We start from the raw sequence: 20,792 nt of genomic DNA, 5'->3' as shown, positions 1-20,792 counted from the left end.
GTTCCTCAAAAGATCCAGCATTCCACTTCTGGATATATACCCAAAAGAATTGGAAGCAGGGACTCACACATATTTTTACACCCATGTTCTTAGCAATGTTATTCATAATAATTAAAACATGGAAGCAACCCAAGTGTCCATCAGGGGATGAATGGAATAGCAAAATGGGGTATAAACATACAATGGAATATATTATTCAGCCTTAAAAAGAAAGGAGGTTCTGATATATGCTACAATATGGATAGACCTTGAGGACATGAAGCCAAGTGAAATGAGTCAGTCACAAGACAAATACTGTATGTTTTTACTTATATGAGATAGGTATTTAGAGTAGTCAAAATTATAGAGACAGAGAGTCGACTTGTGTTTGCCATGAACTGAGGAGCGGGAATGGGGAGTTATTGTTTAATGAGTATAGGGTTTCAGTTTTACAAGATTAAAAGTTATGAAAGCGAACGGTGAGGATGGTTATACAACATTATGAATGCATTTAACATCACTGACTGCACACTGAAAAATTATTCAGATGATAAATTTTGTATTTTATCTCAATATAAAAAAAATCAACTGGCCGAATATGTAATGGTTTATTTCTGAACTCTCAATCCGGTTCTATTTATCTTATGTCTAGTCTTATGCCAGTATAGCAGTGCCCTGATTACTATAGCTTTTCAGCAAATTTTAAAATCATGAAGTGTGAGTCCTTAGATAATTACTATAATTAATAAAATAATTACAGCAAATAATTGCTGCAAAGAAAAGGAAAATGTGCCATAATTCAGAATATCAGAAATCACTACTATTGATAGGGATTTTATGAAAAACCTCCTCGAAAAGTTAAAGTGTGTTAAGTCGTGAAGAATAGGGAGAACTAGCTTCATCAAGAGCATTCCAAGCAGAAGTGTAACAGCAAAGTCCCTGGGGCCGGAAAGAGCTGGGTGTACCTGAGAAAACGACAGAAAGCCAGTGTGACTAGCCTGTACCAAGCAGCTACTGGAGAAGTAAGCAGGCAATATATGCACGGCATTGTAGGTTATCTGAGAACCGATTTATCCAAAGGGCAGTTGGAAGCCATTAAATAATTTTAAACCAAAGATTGTTGTTACCTGATTTACATTTTTAAAAGCTCACTCTTGCTGACGTGTGCAGAGTGGATTGAGCGTATAGATTAGAACCAGGAAGTCCAGGGAGGACCCTACTGCAACTGTCAAAGTGAAAGGAACCTGCCGTAGACTAGGACGGTGCTAGTGGAGATCAACGATACTAGTCCCGTACTAGTGACGGCACGAGTGGATGCCTTAGACTAGGACGGTGCTAGTGGAGATCAACGATACTAGTCACGTACTAGTGACGGCACGAGTGGATGCCTTAGACTAGGACGGTGCTAGTGGAGATCAACGATACTAGTCCCGTACTAGTGACGGCACGAGTGGATGCCGTAGACTAGGACGGTGCTAGTGGAGATCAACGATACTAGTCACGTACTAGTGACGGCACGAGTGGATGCCTTAGACTAGGACGGTGCTAGTGGAGATAAACAGAGAAGTAAAAAGATTCTAGGTGTAATTTGGAAGTGAAATTAACAGGTTGACACTCAAATTTCTGGCATTCATAACTCATTGGAGGGCTGACATGGGGAAGAGTGGGAGCCAACTGGAGTATATATGTTTCCAAAAAATCATCAAGAATTCTGTATTTTAAAAATCTTATTAAGTTTTTAAATTTTAATTCCAGTATCATTAACATACAGTGTTATATTAGTTTCAGCTGTACAAGAAATTCAGTTTTAGACAGGTTAAGTTGGAAATCTGGGTACTGGGGAGGTGTCAGACAAAGGCCATTATTCTGAGGAGCACAGAGAAAATCCAAGAACTAACTGTGCTATTTCAGCTCACCTTAGCAAATATTTATTGCGTATCCATAAGGAATCACCTTGAGGCTACTCTTAGGTATTAGAAAGAGGTGTAAACTTGAAGAGAGAAGGCATGGTTTAAAGTCTGGTGACTTTGGCAAAATTTAAACTGTGATCTTTGTTGGATGATTGTGCAGATAACATGGAATAATTCATGTTAAAGCATCTGGCTATATAAATGGAAGTTCATATTAGACGTTGTGAGAGCAGGCATTATTATGAGCAATCAATATGAAATACTACATACTTATTACTATTTATTGCTTTCTGAAAAAAACCCAACAACTTTGATGAGGGTTCAACATGATCAAAATAAATGTATTTATTCTGCTGTAGAGGCCAGCTTTTGCACCACCCAAGTGAAATAAACGAGGACAAAATAACACCAAGGAGACTGATGTGTGTATACTGAGCTCTCAGGTGGGTGAAGAACACACATCAGAATCAATGGGTCTCAGCAGATCTTTACCCTGATTGCACGTGACCATAACTAACAGCCACAGCTTGATTACATTGGCTGCAATCCCTTTGCTGTTACATCCCAAACATATCAGAGTGTTGTTTGTACACCTTGTACCTTCTTCTAGAGCCCACCTGTCAGCATTAGCCCACAGGCTTGGTAATACGCACCAGTGATGACCTGCCTTCCCTCCATAGGATCTCATAGACTTGCTGCTTCAACAAAGTAAGCATTTTTTTTCATTCCTTTGCTCCACCCATGTAGGACAAATCTTTTCCCAAACACCCCTTACTTCCACATTGCTTTGTTCTTACAAAGGTTCCTTAGGCCTGATTTACTGTTTGTCTTTATAGGCTCAGATAAATGCAAATTCTCGAAACACTCAATGCAATTTATTGCATCTTTATCTATATTTCCATTTTATGCTATTTATAATTCAATATACTTATTCAACAAATATTTATAGAATGTCTGCTGAATGTCAGGACTTTTTAAAATGCAAATGGAAGAAACCTGATCCAAGTAGCTTAAACAAACTAGCTCACACTGTTTTCATCCTCACCTATACTTCCTATTTTACTCTATTTATAAGTCGATATACTGAGTCAACAAACATTTATAGAATGCTGCTAAATGTCAGGACTCTTTTTAGATGCAACTGACAGAAACTCAAATCCAAATAGCTTAAACGAATCAGCTCACCTAACTAAAAAGTACAAGGAAAAACACAGTAAGATCCAGGCATTCAAACACCATTATTAGTCTTCATCTTTCTTTTACACAGGCTGATTAGGTTGGGTTCCCTAGAAATAGAGTCTGAGATAGGATTCTTGTGAAAGGGAATGGTTTCAGGAAAAGGTACGTGATGGAAGCAGGGGAAGAAAGCTAAGCAAGACCACAGTCTCAGCTGGAGACTAGCTTCAGCCTTTTCCCATGCGGAGATCTGAAGCTTAAATCACACCAGAGTTTATATCCCACCTTGAGGCAAGGCGGTCTGATTTGGCACCCCCTTGCCAGTCAGTCAAGGACTGTGGGATAAGGAAGGACTGTATGAGTCTCCCTGGTGAAGAGGATTTGAGTGAACCTCCAACAGCATCCTTGTGGCAGGCATGGTGGCTGCCAAGACTCATTTGCAGTTTGGCTAACCCCAGAAGAGAGTCTCCCCCTTGAATCTCATACTGAAAAGCTTCAGGGAGAACTCTGATGTGTGCAACTCTTTTGCAGTACAGATGGGGTCAGAGTCAAGTAAACCATATGGAATGGAAGCTTCACAGGAAAGAAGGTTCCTTTATTAAAGAAGAGGGAAGACAATGGGTAGGCAAACACAGGCATCCACTCCAGTAGGTACCAGGCACTGGTAAGGGAGGCAATGGTGAAGAAAAAAATACACACGCCTCTGCTCTCATGGAGCACACGAGCCTTGCTTAGGAGAAGACAGACTAACAAAAAACGGCAATGTGGCGAGACACAGGCTTTGGTAGGGGGAGGATAGATTGCACTCACCCTCCGCGAGGGTCTGTATTTTACGCTACTTTGTATACCCAGTGCCCAGAGGGTACCCTAAGTCTTATTCTAAGTGCTCAAGGAGTGAGCACATGCAGCGTGGGGTGTGGATTCAGGGGTCAGAGGAGGAAGTAGATGCTCTCCGGGAGTTGTCGTTTCAGTTTATGAGCCATGCACGAAGATCACCGACACCTTTATGGCCACATCATGCCGTCAAGTAGAGCGATTCTTATATCTGACTCCTAATGACTTTTGCCTATTCCCAAATTCTGATACTGCTTTCAAAAGGTAAACCTGCTAACCTGAAGTATATTGAATTTTTCTGAGTTTAGTTCAACATATAATTCATTGATCATCAGCTCTGTGTTACTAGTGTGCTAAGTGATGCAAAAGATACAGATATTCATGTATTCAAACTTCAGTGCCAGCAAACTAAGAACACAGAACCGCTGCCTGGTAGGATCAATGTAATGCCCTGGAAGGGATGCAGATTTCACTTTGTGCGTTTTTTGGGTATCTGCCAGGGGAATTGCAGGTTTTTAAGTGTGCTCCTGGTCCTATTCAGTGTCACCGAAGATAAGGGCAAGGGCACACACGCTCAAAGACGGAAGACTTTATTTAAGGACCTCAACACGGGAGCAGCAAATAGTCAGTCATCCTTGATTTTTCTCTCTTTCCCACTCGACCACCTCTGTAGGGGACTGCACCTACAGCTCAAATCTCCACGCCACCACCAGTCCGAGTCCCCCTCGTCTCTCCCGGCAAGAGCTCCTCACTGGCCTCTCAGGTCCTGGCCGCTGCATGCTTCCCATCCATTCACCATACAGCAAGCTGAGTAATCGTTTGAAATTGTAAATTTAATCACATCTTCTGCCCAATCCCCATCCCAGCCCTGTTTAAAATCCTGTCTGGCTCCCTCAAGTGCATAAAATCCAGACTCCTTGCAGTGTCCTAATAAGACCTACATAAATTAACACAGCTTTCCCTCTCTCTCTCCCATTGTTAAACCACACCTGAGCCGAAGGCAGATGCTTAGCCAACTGAGCCACTCAGGCGCCCCGAAGTGTTCATTTGTTTATTGCCCGTCTTTTCCACTAGGCTGAAATTCCAGGAAGGCAAGGTGCACCGTTTTATTTTCCAGTGTTGTACTCGTTATGTAGCTAAGTGCTTGCATATAACAGGTTTTCAATAAACATTTAAGTTAGTTCAGTTTAATTCATCTATTTATTCCTTTACTCAAGAATATTTTGAGCCCTAAGACTTTCTAAAAACTCTGCTGAAAAGAAGTCAGCTATGCATAATTTTCAAGTTTTAAGCAGTTCCTTTTTTTTTGCAAAAGTCGAAGACTTGTTTTGCCCTATTTGCCCTTAAGGAAGACCTTATTTGATTTGAGGGAAAGCACTCGAAGTGTTCGATGTATACATATATCCCAAATATTCATTCTTTTTTGAAAAAAATGGAAATGATATGAAATCAGATGTTTTGGGTGAAGGAGCCCAATTTTCTTTTTGATTACGTAACTTTGATGTGTGGCAGTGCCACTCGGCAGAATTTGTACTTATTTGGGGAAAATTATTCTTTTCTTTGAATGAATTGAAACAGCTTTATTGTTTCTTATTGTGGAAGTAAGAGGTTTTTCCTCCAGGAGATCCGGAAATCCAAAAAAACGTACCAAAATGTGAGGTCCCAAACATTATCTGGAGCTGGAGAAAAGAATAGGAAGGAAGGAACTAGACTGTGCTGGATTGGACTGTGAGTGTCTACAGATAATTTGAAGACTTAACCCAACTGTGCCGATATTGACGTATCTTGATCTAACACGACTGGATTTTTGTGGGCCATGCTGTAGTACACCCCCTTGTGTATAGCAGAAGGGGTTCTTCTGAATTAGGTGGGAATTTCTACACCCACTCTTTCTGCTTCATGGTAGGTGGGACTTCAGCTTCATGGGAGGCAAGATGTTCACGGGCTTCTCTTTCGTGAGAGATAAGATGGCACTGGCCAGAAGGTGGTGGACCAGTAGCTAGGCATGCCACATTTTCAGCAACGGGTATACGTTGTTTTCTCTGTTCTGCTTTCTGTCCATTATCTATGAAAGGAAGGGTTTGTTTCCTTCTCTTATGGCCCACGCTGGAAGAGTGATGGCAGCATGTGTTCAAGGGCAGATGATAATCCCAAACTGCAGCATGTGATGGGCGGGAAAATGAATGGCCATGCTTGTGGACAGAAAAGCGACGTTCTGAGACCATTAGCTTAACTAGGTAGCATACTCCACCAGGTTGGATTTGCGGAACATGTAGGCTTCTCTGATGTTAAAACCACCAAGGGAAGGGGGCCTTTTAAGTGAGAACACTTTCTTCAGTCAAGTGGGAAGGGGCCACAAAGTCTTCATCATTTCAATATTAAAGAAATCACTTTGTAGGCCCAATCTGGGGAGATGTAGACCTATTAAGTCTGCGACAGCTACTGTGAACAAAGTGAGAAAAGAACTTGGAGCGAGTTATTTCCCCTCTCAGAGCAGCAGTTCATTCGTTAGTATGTTAGTCTGTTTGGGTTGCAGTAACAAGCTACCATAGACTAGATGGCGCGTAAACAACAGAAATGTATTTCCAAACTGGCTTCTGGCTCATAGATGGCTGTCTTCTATGTCCCCACATGTCAGAAAGGGGTAAGAGATAGCTCTGGAGCTTCTTCTAGAAGCCCTAATCTAATTCATGAGGGCTCCACCTTCACACCTAATTTACCTCCCAGAGGCCCCGCCTCCAAATGCCACCACACTGGGGATTAGGTTTCAATATATGAATTTGGAAGGGATGCAGACATTTAGTCTACAGCAGTACCATGAAGATATTGGTTTAAATAATCTCTAACGATCCTTTCAAATCTGAAACTATGATTCTTTCAGGCTACCTTCCATGAATTGCTTTTGATCTAGCCGTAGTCACAAAATATACATGTAAAACACTCAAGTAATAATATAATTCCTTGCTCTAAGACCCTAAGAGAAAATTTTCTTTCCACCCTCTCCACCCCTACCCCTAGATGCTTTGGGTGTCATATTTAAGAAATCATTGCTAAATCCAATGTCCTGAAGATTTTCCCTGTTTTCTTCTAAGAATTCTAGAAGTTTTAGCTTTAATGTTTAGATATTTGATCCATTTAGAGTTAATGTTTATATATGGTGTAAGGTAAGGATCTAGCTTCCAGTTTTTTGCATCTGGATGTCCAGTTTTCCCAACACCGTTTGTTGAAAAGGCTATCCTTTCCCCCACTGAATTGTCTTGGCACCCTTGTGAAAAGTCATTTGCCCATGTATGCAAGGATTTATTTCTGTGTTCTCTATTCCATTCCATTGGTCTTCATATCTGTCATTACCCCAGTACCACACAGTGTTGATTACCATACCTCTGTAGTAAGTTTTGAAATCAGAAAGTGTTGTTTTCCAACTGCGTTCTTCTTTTTTTTAAATTATTTTGGCTATCCAAGATCCCTTGAGATTCCATATGAATTTTAGAAGGACTTTTCTTTTTCTGCAAAAAAACATCACTGACCTTTTGGTAGGGACTGCATCGAACCTGTAGATTGCTTTGTGTTGTATTGATATCTTAACAATATTAAGTTTTCCAATCCATGACCATGGGATGTCTTGCTATTTATTGGTGTGTTTAATTTCAGCATTGTTTTGTAGTTATCACCACATAAGTCTTTCACCTTCATGGCTAAGTTTATTCTTATGTATTTTGTTCTTTTAATGTTACTGTAAATGAAATTGTTTTCTTGATTTCCTTTTCGGATTGTTCACTGTGAGTGTAAATGAGTGCGACTGTTTTTTGTGTGTTGTGTATCCTTCAGTGTTCATGAATTTATTAGTTCTAACTGTATATGGATGTTTTAGTGTGTGTGTGTGTGTAATCTTTAGGATTTTCTACAGACATGATTATGTTGTCTGTCTTAATTATGCTGCTTTTATTTCTGTTGCTTGCCTAATAATGGCTCTGACTAGGACTTCCAGTACTATGTTGAATAGAAGTGATGAAAGTCAACATCCTTATCTTTTTTCTGATCTTAGAGGAAAAGCTTTCAGTCTTTCATCATTGACTACGATGTCAGCTGTGTGTTTTCATATGTGGCTTTTATTATGTTGAGGTGGTTTCCTTTCTATTTTTTTTAAAGATTTTTATTTATTTGAGAGAGAGAGCATGAGCCAGAGGGGCAGAGGAAGAGGGAGAGAGAATCCCAAGCAGACTCCGCAACCAGCGTGGAGCTGGACACAGGGCTTGATCCCATGACCCCAAGACCACCACCTGAGCCAAAACCAAGAGTCGGATGCCCAATGGACTGCACCATCCAGGCCCCCTGAGGTAGTTTCCTTTCAATACTGGTTTGTTGAGTGTTTTTTATCATGAAAGGGCATCGAATTTTGTTACAAGCTTTTTCTGCACCACTTGAGATCATCATGTGTTTTTTTTTCTTTTTATTCTGTAAATGTGGTGGAGTACACTGATTTTTGTATGTTGAACCAACTATGCATTCCAGAAATAAATCCCCCTTGCTGATGGTGCATAATTGAACTCATTTTTAAACTAAATGAAATTGAGAATTTTTATGCCCGTGCTAATTAGCTCTTGGGGAGCTTGGGAAGATCAAAATAAGTTTAGAAATTAGAGGAACTAAATTTCCTCACATATAAATTATGGTATAGTAAACACACTTTAATATACTGTTTCAGTGTGTGTGTGTCTGTGTGTTTCTGTGTGTGTTTGTGGGGTGCGTAGGTGAGTTATAATTATTATAAGATGGGTTATGGGGTCATATTCTTCTGTTCAAATTGTGTCTCTGTCACTATAGTTGGTTAACCCTGGACAAGTCTTAAACTTATTTATGTTTCAAATTTCTCAGTTGAAAAATACAGGTTAAAACAGCCCCACTTTAAGATTGTTGTGAAGATTAAAATAATGTGTATAAAGCCCTTAGAATAGTCCCTGCCATCTAGTAAGTGCTCTGTAGCTATTATTATATCACTGCAATCTAATTAATGAAAGACAGGAGTCTTTTGCTGAATCCAAGCTTAAAATCAGAATGTCAGCTAAACTATGTAGTGGCAAGGAAAGCATTCACAGCTGAAAAACTATAGGCAGAGACCTTTCTACTAGAGAGAAGATTGTCCTCTTTTATCATTTATGTGCATAATCTTATTTACACCCGAAAAGAAACCAAGATGCCTATCCTTCAATGCTCCCTCAGGTAAAAAGAAATAATCTGCTAATCTGCAGTGATTGCAAAGAAGTGTAGGAGTCTGACCTTGAAACTTCCTAGCACCAGCAGGAATAAGTTCGGGTACATGTTAAACAACCGCACCTGCCTCTCCTCTCCACTTCAGCGGACCAAGTATTATCGCAAATCCTATTTTTCTGTCTCCCCAACTAAAGCGTATATTCCTCAAAGTCGGGATCCATGACTGACCTTCTCTATAATCTCATACCTTCCAACACAGGACCTTGACCTCAGCAGATATGTTTTGGGTTGAATTTCCTGCTTTCATTCTTTTTTTTCCTTTTTAAGTTTTTGTTTAAATTCCAGTTAGTTAACATGCAGTGTAATACTAGTTTCAGGTGTACAATTTAGTGATTCATCACTTCCGTACAACACTCAGGGCTCATCACAACAAATGCACTCCTTATTCCCCATCACCTATCGAACCCATCCCCCCATCTCCCTGCTTTCATTCTTTTGACCTTGATTCTCTGTAGTATGACGTTGACGGAACAGCCATGGATGTAGGAGACACAGATGTAAATCTGGCTATGTCTCCTCATTAGCTGAGTAAACTTGAACCAGTAATTTCATAAGTCTAAGCTTCACTTAAAGACAGGAACAATATTTACCTTAAAGATACCGTGAGAACCAAATAAGACAATGTATAGTATAAAGTGCTGTGGAAAGTGACAATAGATGATTTTAAAAAATCTTTCACTCTGAATTTTGCTGCATTAAGTCACCTTTCTAATTCTCAATTCAATTTGTAAGTTGTTTTTTTTTTTCCTGACTGTTACACTCATTTATTAATCTTGCCCATTATGTCTCCTGGAATTTTTTTTTAATTGATGGACTTTATTTTTTAGAAGAGTTTTAGATTTACAGAAAATTTAAGCAGATAGCACAGAGAGCTCCAATATTACCCCCCCCACACACACACACAAACACACATGGTTCCCCCATTATTAATGTCTTACATTAGTATGGTAACTTGTTATAATTAATGAGCCAACATCAATACATTTTAATTAACTAAAGACCACAGTCTAGTATTATTTTCTTAGTTTTTACCTAATGTCCTTTTTTCTGATCCAGGATCCCATCCAGGACACCACATTACATTTAGTCATCATGTCTCCTTAGGCTATGACAGTTTCCTAGACTTTCCTTGTTTTGACAACTTGACAGTTTTGAGGAGTACTAGTCCGGTATATTGTAGGATGCCCCTCAATTAATTAGAATTTGCCTCATGTTTTTCTCATGATGAAACTGGGGATGTGGGTCTTTGGGAACAAAATCACAGAGGTAAAATGCCATTTTCATCACATAATATCAAGGGTGAATTCTATCAACATGACTTACACTGTTGAGTTGACCTTGATCGCAGGTAGTGAGTGTTCTTCAGGTTTCTTTACTATGAAGCTACTCTTCCCACCCCCCTTTCTGTACTGTATTCTTTGCAAGAAGTGACTCTACACTTAAGGAGTGGGGCGTTATGCTCCCTCTCCCAAACATTTTTTAAAGCAAATACTTGGATGCATGAGTTGATTCTATAAGACAGAGAAGCATGTTATTGACTGCCTTGCCCAGAGCTCCTTTTAAGGAAAGTTGCCTCTATCCACGCCTCTGCTAAACGGACAGCCAGATCCAGGACAATGACTGGGACAGAGATGACCATCTAACCTTCAGTATTTATTCTGTTCAAACTAAATGATTAAACTATTTTTTAATTCTTTTGGCATTCAGTATTATTTAATTCTCTCACATTTAAAAACCCATTGACTCTATTTAACAAAGAGAATCCTCAGTTAATTTGACGCATTGAAATTATACTTTCTGAAGAAAAGTTTCCCCAAATTCTTGACTTTTTAAATACTCCATTGTCAATATTTCTTAAACAGTAATATAATGCAAATTGAAAAAAGAACAAACAGTGTTATTAAAGTGCTCCGTTGTTAAAGGGGACTTATTGAATATATTAAAGAGTTGACGAGACTTATATCCCTTTAAGTGCCTGTTCTTAAAAGGAACAAGGTTGTTTATGAACAGGAAAAGAAATTCCCACTCAAAGTGGACAATGATTATGGATGGCACTTGTCATGGCTATTTTTCAAATGGATTCCCCCCTTGAGGAATGTGATTGTTTTACATGGATATTCCTAAATATTCATCCAGCGTGGGGACAAGTGAAATCAGTATATGTAGTGATGAGGAAGGGATTCACAATTGATGACAATGTGGGGTTTTTTTTTGGTTTTTGCTGTTGTTGTTGTTGTTGTTTTGGTCAGTGGACAACAATTTTAAAAGTCACTGATCAAGAGATGAAATGTAATCCTGAAGAGTGGAAAAGCAGGTCCTGCCAGGAAAGACAGATGGGATTGTATGCTTCAACAAGTCAAATTGAAGAGCAGTTCTCAGAGTTGTTGAGTTTATTTCAGTACATGTGAAGGATACCAGCTCATATGATAATGTTGAGTATGTTTTCTCATTACTGTATGTTCAATGCAGAAAAGAACAAAATAATTTGGATGTAGAAGCCATGTTATAATGTAATTGGAGCATAAACTGTAACTGCAAGAAACCTTATTTAAGAATTCTCCAAAACAGGAAATAGTAAGAAAAAGTCAATATTCAGGGAAATAAAAAGGTATGTACTTTAGATACTTATAATTTATCTTGGAGAAACACAAATAATTTTTTAGTATAAGCATGTCCCATACACTATTTTTCTTTTATCTCAGTGTACATATGCACAGGTAATTAGAAAAAAATTCAAATATAACAAACTAGATGTCCTGTGGCATTTTTAAATTTTTTTTTAATTGTATAAAGAACATTTAACATGAGATCTATCCTTTTAATAAAACTTTAAGTATACAATATGTTATTATTGACTGGGGTCTTGTGTTTTTATTTGCTGAATCTGGTGACCCTAGTAATGCCAAGATCTGAACTCAGGTCTTTTGACTCCACATCTACTGCTCTTTCCACTGTGATCTTCCCTCTCATAGATTTCATAAACTAACCAACCACACGAGTATGTTTGGAATTAAGTTTCATAGTGATTTTTTAAATACTTTATTGGTGCCCTAGACATCTGGAGAATTTCCCTGCAGGCAAAATACAGAATCTCATCTTCATGCCTCTCTTTGCACCCATTAGAGCATTCTCCTGGACAGTTTGTTACTGAAGATTCTCTTCATTGTTGGAAGATGAAGCCATTAGCATTCTAGGTGTAGCCTTTAGAGCAGCTCTGTGATGTTTGAAATGCCCTGTATTCAGCTTAGAAAGGACACAGAAAGCTCCAAACTGGAATTACATCACTTTAACAGGATTCACGAAAACAATGTTATTAGTGTTAATTATGGTTTTAATCAAGACTATGTATGCAGTTGACAAAGTTCATGGATATACACTATTCTATTTGATCCCCACAATAATTCTACAGGGAAAATTTATATTTATTTTTGTGTGGAAATTAAGGTTTTGTGATAAAATAACTTATCCTGGGTTGTGCGACTCATAAGTGCCAGAGCTCGGGTCTTTGCCCTCATCTTCCATACTCAGGTCCTGAGCATTTCCACCGCACGGTGCTGCTCAATGGGTGTGAGAAGAACCTACCTTCTGAGAACACCTGTCAGTTTGTTAACTTGAGTAGGAGTCCACTCTGCAATCACATTCAGCACACTTTGTTACCAATAATGCAAATATATGATTAGTCTTAACCTAAACTAATATTAAACTTAATCTTAATCTAAGGTAAATCAATCTTAAACTAAAAATGATTAGTTTAAATTTTACAATTCCTTGTGAAAATAGCAAATTCAGCATGGATTTTATGAACATCCTAGCTGCCCACTGCCTCAGAATTCTTTGTACTTCAGGGGCTGCAGATCTTGGAGGCAGAGAGCAGATTGGGCCCAGCTGCTCAATACTCTCCATGTTTATTACTGGGGACTCCTGGAGTGAGGGAGACCCTCAGGGCAGGGAACACTTTCCCTTCAGATTTAGTTTCAATATGCATTTTTTAATGCCAATTATATGCAAAACACTTTTGCATATGACAGCTCATATCTGAAAGCTCATAACTCAAAGGAGGGAAGGTAGTATTCTACTTTGAGATGTGGACATTAGGATCTAAAAATTAAGATGCTGTAACTTAAAAAAAAAAAAGGCCTAAATGTGAGATCTGAAGCCATAAAACTAAAAGAAAACATGGGTAGTGACCTTAGCAACATATTTCTGGATCTACCTTCTCAGGCAAGGAAAACAAAAGTAGAAATAAACTATTGGAACTGTACCAAAATAAAAAAACTTTTGCATAGGGAAGGAAACCATCAACAAAACAAAAAGGCAACCTACTGAATGGGAGAAGATATTTGCGAATGATATATCTGATAAGGAGTTAATATCCAAAATATATAAAGAACTTATACAGCTGAACACCAGAAAAACCCCCAAATAATCCAATTAAAAATGGGCAAGGGACCTGAATAGACATTTTTCCAAAGAAGACATCTGGATGCCCAAGAGACACATGAAAAGATGCTCAACATCACTCAACATCATGCAAATCAAAACCACGACGAGATATCACCTCCCTCCAGTCAGAATGGCTAAAATCAAAACACGAATAGTAACAAGTGTTGGTGGGGATATGGAGAAAAGGGAACCCTCTTACACTGTTGGTGGGAGCGTAAATTGGTGCAACCATTGTGGAAAACAGTATGGCAGTTCCTCAAAAAATTAAAAACAGAATTACCACATGATCCTGTAATTCCACTACTGGGTATTTAAAGAAATGAAAACAGTAATTCAAAAAGATATTTGCACCCCTATGTTTACTGCAGCATTATTTACAACAGCCATGATATGGAAACAGCCTAATTGTCCATTGATAGATGAATGGATAAAGAAGATGTGGTGTACACACACACACACACACACACATGCCTACATATACACAATGGAATATTATTTGGCCATAAAAGAGAATGATATTTTGCTGTTTAGCACAAAATTAAGAGGACAGTATACTAATTGGAATAAGTCAGAGACAAATACCATATGATTTCACTTATGTATGGAATCTGAAAAACAGAACAAATGAATAAACAAACATAAATTGACTCATAAATACAGAGAACAAACTGGTTGTTGCCAGAGGAAATGGGTAAAATAGGTGAAATTGGATTAAGAAATACAAACTTCTGGGGCGCCTGGGTAGCACGGTCAGTTAAGCGTCCAGCTCTTGGTTTCAGCTCAGGGTCATGAGATTGAGCCCCGTGTCAGACTCAGTGCTCTGTGTGCAGTCTGCTTGAGATTGTCACCCCCCCTCCCTCTGCCCCTCCCCCCTGCACTCGCACTCTCTCTCTCTCAATAAATAAATCTTTAAGAAAAAATACAAACTTCCAATTCTAAAATGAATAGGTCATGTAGATGAAAAGTAAAGCATAGAGAATATAGTCAATAATATTCTAATAATGGTGTATGGTGGCTGTACTTACTGTGGTGAGCATTGCATAATGAATGGAATCATCAAATCTCTATTTTGGGCACCTGAAACTAATATAACCCTGTATGTCCACTTCAATAATAAAAAAATGTTAAAAAGAACTCAGTAGCTCAATATCCCTAGAGGAGCTTAAAGCAAAAGAGTAAGTCAACTGTTTAGATACCATCTAATCTGTCTGGAATCAGGAGAACTATAGCTGGATTTCCTAGCCCTGGAAGTTTCTTCTTGATACTAAGTCCCCCAAACCATACTAATTCCTATGGCACAAACAGAAGGAAAAGGTATCAGTCTAAAATTAAACCTCCCATAATGCAAGAGGAAACACATGGCCCTTTTATCTTTCCCAAATGTGAGGAATACAGTAGGTGGTCTGATCCTGGCTTCAGAGAACTTGAGAGCGCTAAGAAAGGCTGAGCTTTTCAAACCAAAAAGCTGTGTTCAGCTTTTCTGTCAATATGACATCAGCCTCCTGTGCCCACATAGCCCCTAGCCTTCTTATTTCTTAAATGATGTCCTTTTATCTAATGACTGCAGTCCCAGACCCTGATGGTTCAGATAAACAATGTGCCAAGTCTTGGCAGCTTTATCTCTTCTTGGTGGGAAGGTCAGAAAGTCCTTTAAGAAATCTGAGAGACACAAAGATATTACTAACATGCATGAATTTAGAAAGGAGTACAAGATAAAACTTGTCCTCATACACACGAATGCTTTCCACAGCTCGCACCCAAGGACCTTCTATGGGATCATCGCTCATCTCCCCTCTTCTTCTACTAGCGTAGTCTTCACTGCTGCCATGCCTCTGCGCATGCTGTTTCCTCTGCTCTTTTTCACCTCTGGTGGAAAACTCAATCATCCTGGAGAACATTTCAGCTTCTCAGTAAAATAGCTTCCAACGAGTCTGGAAATTTAGTCAGTTCCTCATCTGTGCTTGTAGAAGCCTTTCTTCATATTTCTATTATAAGATCTATCACATAGTGTAATTATGTGTTAAGCTTGAGAGCAGAGATCATGTCTCAATCATCTAGTGCTTAACGTAGCTCTTAGCTGATCATAGATACTCAATGCATTTTTTGAACAAGTGAACATTGTTTGAATTGTTTGCTTTATTTGTCTGAAAAACTAGTATAATCCCGTGGTTGTATTTAATAGGACAATTATTCTTATTTACTTGCAGTAGGAGGAACACAGTAAAAGCACTAATTGCATTACTCCTGGAAGGCTGTCAATTATGTCAAACTTACTCAAAGAAGTGGGAAAAACCTACAAATTAAAATGTTAAACATGGCACTATAATAACAATGAAAATGTGTTTATAAAATCATTTGCATTTCCAATTCTCCTTCCTCTCAACGGTATATAACCAAAAAATGGTACACAAACATCACGTGTAGACTCTGCATCAGAAGAGGTCTTCAAAAAGACCAAAATAATAGGTTAGTTACAGTGGAAAGGGATCTCTTGGTTTCCTAGTTCAGCCCTGTGCTATGTATGAATCTCTATACTGGCAAATGCTCATGTAGCTTCTCCTTGAACCCTTGCAGTGCTGGGGAACTCACTACTTACGAAGGTGTTTGATTCTTTCTTTTCTTTTCTTTTCTTTTCTTTTCTTTTCTTTTCTTTTCTTTTCTTTTCTTAAGTAGGTGCCACACCCAGCGTGGAGCTCAATGCGGGGCTTGAACTCATGACCCTGAGATCAAGACATGAACCGAGATCAAGAGTCAGATGCTTAACCGATTGAGCCAGCTAGGCACCCCTTGATTCCTTATTTTAATCATTAAAATGTCCGAGTTCACCTCAAATCTGCCTTCTTGTAATCTTTAACCATTAAACTCAGTCCTTCCTTCCTTAAACCTCAGTAAATATTCCTTCCTTGCGATAGCACCATCAAAAATTAAAAGCAGCTATCTATGGTCACCCCAAGTCTTCTCCAGTCTTTTCCAGTTTCATTCAACTGCTTCTCATATGCCAGGTCTTCCAACATTTTCAGCAACCTGGCACATCTCCTCTAGTCACGTTGCAGGTTGTCGGTAGCACTTCTAAAATGGAGTCTGGACATACACTCCAGGTAAGGTTTGCCCAGCGAAGAGGATTAATACAGAACGCTCATTCTAGACTCTGTACAGTTACTGTCCAAACTTGGACTGGCTTGTGCTCGATGTAGAGTCGAACCTTGGCAATGGTTAGCAGGAAAGGGGATAACATGCAGCCTGGTAGGACCGGAACTAAGAAAACGAATCCAATTCTGGGACTTTAGTCGGAAGGCAAGGTGCCTAAATGAACCCTGGATACACCCAGGGGTGCATTCAAGGGGTTTTGAACTGACAGCTGGGGCTCCAGCTGTAGCAATATTGGAAGTCAGAAAGCTGACAGCACTATGCCTTCGTTAGATTTTGAAGCAGGTCTGTAATCATAACAGCAAAACCTGAGAGTCAAGACCCAATCCCTGGGCAAAGAGGCTGCAAAAGGCTAGGCCAATTAAAGACTGAAATGCGAAGAAGAGCTACGTTTCTAGGGGGAAACTGAGATAGTAAGAATCAGAATGGCTCTAGAGTCACAAAGACCTTTGTTGAATCCCATCTTCTCCACTTTCCAATCCTTAGTTTCCTCATGTGAAAGTTGGGCTAATAAGAGTATTTACTTTAAAGGATGGCTGTGAAGACTTCCCGGGGTAATACATATGAAGTCTGGCAGATAGTTAGTGCTTAGCAAGTGTTTTCCTTGCAACTTAAAATGCATAAATGAAATTTAAGTTAAGTGAATTTTAAAGTAATTTCACGTTTAAAGATTTAAAATTAATTACATACAAAGCATTTTCTCAAAATATTTTTAACGCTTCCTTTAAGAAAAGCACTAGGTCTATTTTTTTTTAATGATGCCCAGGAATAATCTGGATTGCTGGAAAATGGCTTATAAAGTAAGAATAACACAATGTGATTCTTTATAATCCTCACAATAATTATACCAATAGTGTGGTTATAACCAATACACTTATTTTCAGATTTTACTTGCAACCAATAACTTTACCATAAATCTTTGAAATTAGTCTTCCTTATAATATAAATTCATTAATTCAGTCAGAATTATAATTTGATATTTTTTAGAAATCTTTGCATAAACCCTTCTTCCAGGCCCACACTGTTTTCCTTGTAATACCCAGTTATTTAAAATTTAAGAGGAATAGGCACCGCCCAGTGGGGGGGGTGTGATTCTGAACCTATAGTTACAATCCAGAGAATCGGGAGTGACGTCATCTCTGACAATAAAAAAGCTTCTCTTGGTGAGAGGAAGACCTGTATATTAAAGTCACACCTGAGGGTCTATAGTTCAATTCATCAGCTTTCACAAGTTGATTCAACTTCGAGAAAGCCTCAGCTGCCGATACACCTGAAAGATTTGTCACAAGACATAGTGTGGTGAGTAATCTTTAGTTTCTCTTTTAAATTTCATTTGAGATTTTTTTCATAATTGAGCAATTATATAACGTGTACTGTTTTCTATAAATATGCTGTTTGTTCAAGGTAAATTCTTAAGGGAGAGTTTGAATTCTGTTCAATTTAAAGTACCACAACACAAAATAAATGTATGCTGCTAAAATGCTCTTAAATCAGTGATTTTTACAATTCAAGTCTTTCTAGATGCCTTGTTTTTTCTAAATCCATCTGATATCACACAAAAAATAATTAAAATCTGGCATGATATGCGCTAATGGTATCTTACTGAAATTTTGAAATAAAACAGCCTAGTGAGGAATGAGTAATTCTGATTCAAATAACCAATACAAATTTATTAAGTTGTGTTAAAATTCATTTTTCCTGCCAAATATCCTTATCTAGACTGTTTGTTATATGACTCATAGAAAGCTCAAATCTGTGTATTAGAGTTGGAGAAATTCAGTTTTACTGCTGGATAATCCCTTTACATAAAACCCTTCCAAATTTGCTATCTTGAAAACTGTACATGAATTTTAACGGTGTTTTACAACTGCTCTTTTCCTTTTAATGGCATTCTTATGCAAGGCTCTTCTCTCTATGAAGAACTAGGAAGCCAAGGAGAGATGTCTGAAGTTACTAGGTGAATGTGACAAAGGCAGGACTAGATACCAACGCTCCTTGCCTCTAGCTACCGCGCCTCTTGCTAGCATAAACCAACACTGAAGCGTCTTCACTTGTTGCTCCGTCAGTAGCTTTCTCTGGCAGAGTGAAAATAAATGCAATAGATTACAATGTTTCTTATGCGACTTCTAAATGGTGCTCCGTCGCTTTAAAACGAGCACACAGACATCCCGTGTATGTTAAAATGGAGAACATTAAGCATTAAGAGAAAGCACTTCTGTAATAATAGGCTTCGCAATTACTGAAATGCGGATTAAGGTAAGATATTCTATTTTGAGATGAAAAGCTTTATGAGCAAAAGAGGAAAGTGCTAAAAATTATACCCCAACAAGATTGTTAATAAAATAAGCCGAATTAGATAGACGAGCATTCCATATGGAGCCAAGCCTCTAAATCCATAAACAAGTAATTAATTAGGTGATTTAAAAATACTTCGACACATTCTTTTTAATGATAGAAGTGTGCATTAATTCATTAAAAATCTCTACATCAGAGCCTATTAAGTTGGTATTTATGGTTATTACTGTAGTGCCTGAAATGAAGTTGATTTATGAAAAAGGAAATTTGCGAAATAAATTTGTAAATAAACAGTGTTAGCAATTTACCTGGTTAAGAGAATTAGACATTTTCATGAAGCCTGGGTGGCTCAGTCTGTTAAGTGTCTGCCTTCGGCTCAGGTCATGGTCTCAGGGTCCTGGGATCCAGCCCTGCGTCGGACTCTCTGCTCAGCCGGGAGCCTGCTTCTCCCTCTCCCTCTGCAGCTCCCCCTACTTGTACTCTTTCTGTGTCAAATAAATAAATAAATAAATAAATAAATAAATAAATAAAATCTTCAAAAAAGAGAGAGAGCCATTTTCAAGCAGATTATAAGCACTTAATCATAACAACATAAAATGTGGGAGGAAATTCTAAAAAGGAAGATTTTTCATTCCTCATATGGCTTAAAATTCATATATTAAAACTTGCACAAAACTCTCAAAAAGATACTTAAGAAAGTAAAACTAATCTATTGAATTTCATGTATATTACATGAAATTACATGTATATATAATATATACTACATGTATCTGTAAAATAAAAGAGGCTGATTCTAAAGTCTTTCATGAAAACCAATCCAATTAGCTGTTGTAACACTCTCTATGCAGTTGTGTGGTTGTAATGGTAACTACTATAAATTTAATTGTATAGTTTGGCATATTAAAAATATTTTTAAATACTTCCATTTTGCTTTTCCTTTTAGTGAAGATGATGTCTGCAAAAGACATGGTTAAAGTAATGATTGTCATGTTTGCAATTTGTTTTCTTGCAAAATCGGATGGGAAACCTGTTAAGTAAGTATTGTAACCTGTTCTGCACGGTGAGGGCATGGGAATTGGATTTCTAAGGCTGGCTTTATGATGGGGAAGAGGAAAACTAATGGAGTGGTCCTCCCTTTTTCTGTTCCCTCCAGGAAGAGATCTGTGAGCGAGATACAGTTTATGCATAACCTGGGCAAACATCTGAGCTCCATGGAGAGGGTGGAATGGCTGCGGAAGAAGCTGCAGGACGTGCACAACTTTGTTGCCCTTGGAGCTCCAACAGCGCACAGAGATGGTGGTTCCCAGAGGCCCCAGAAAAAGGAAGACAATGTGCTGGTTGAGAACCATCAAAAAAGTCTCGGAGAAGCAGACAAAGCTGATGTGGATGTATTAACTAAAGCTAAATCCCAGTGACGACAGAGATATCAGAGCGCTGCTCTGATACCAGCACAGGGCAACAATATTACATGCTGCTAACACTTTCAAGCTCTTAAGATTAATAAACACCAAAATTTACGTCTAATCCACTGCTAGCCATGATAGCTGAAATTTTAATTGATTATTTTGATTCTACTTTAATTCATTTAAGAGCTCTTTTAATCTATTTCTATTGTTTATTCTTTTTAAAGTATGTTTTTGCATAATTTATAAAAGAATAAAATTGCACTTTTTAACCTCTCTCCCATCTTATGATGCAAAATAAAAATTTAACGATCATAATTTTAAATAAATGAAG

At 38.3% G+C, this 20,792-nt stretch overlaps 1 protein-coding gene across 1 annotated transcript; it reads left to right on the top strand.

The window, feature by feature from the left end:
• Nucleotides 1-17,862: 17,862 nt before the first annotated feature.
• On the top strand, nucleotides 17,863-20,470 carry PTH (parathyroid hormone). Its single transcript, XM_008711962.2, has 3 exons — nucleotides 17,863-17,923; nucleotides 19,999-20,089; nucleotides 20,209-20,470. The coding sequence occupies exons 2-3, from the start codon at nucleotides 20,004-20,006 to the stop codon at nucleotides 20,468-20,470; spliced, it is 348 nt and encodes a 115-aa protein (XP_008710184.1). The 5' UTR covers nucleotides 17,863-17,923; nucleotides 19,999-20,003.
• Nucleotides 20,471-20,792: the final 322 nt, after the last annotated feature.

This window comes from Ursus maritimus, unplaced genomic scaffold, assembly GCF_017311325.1.
Source record: "Ursus maritimus isolate PB19 unplaced genomic scaffold, ASM1731132v1 scaffold_23, whole genome shotgun sequence".
NCBI classification, from domain to species: Eukaryota; Metazoa; Chordata; class Mammalia; order Carnivora; family Ursidae; genus Ursus; species Ursus maritimus.
This window is presented reverse-complemented; position numbering and strand designations above follow the sequence as displayed.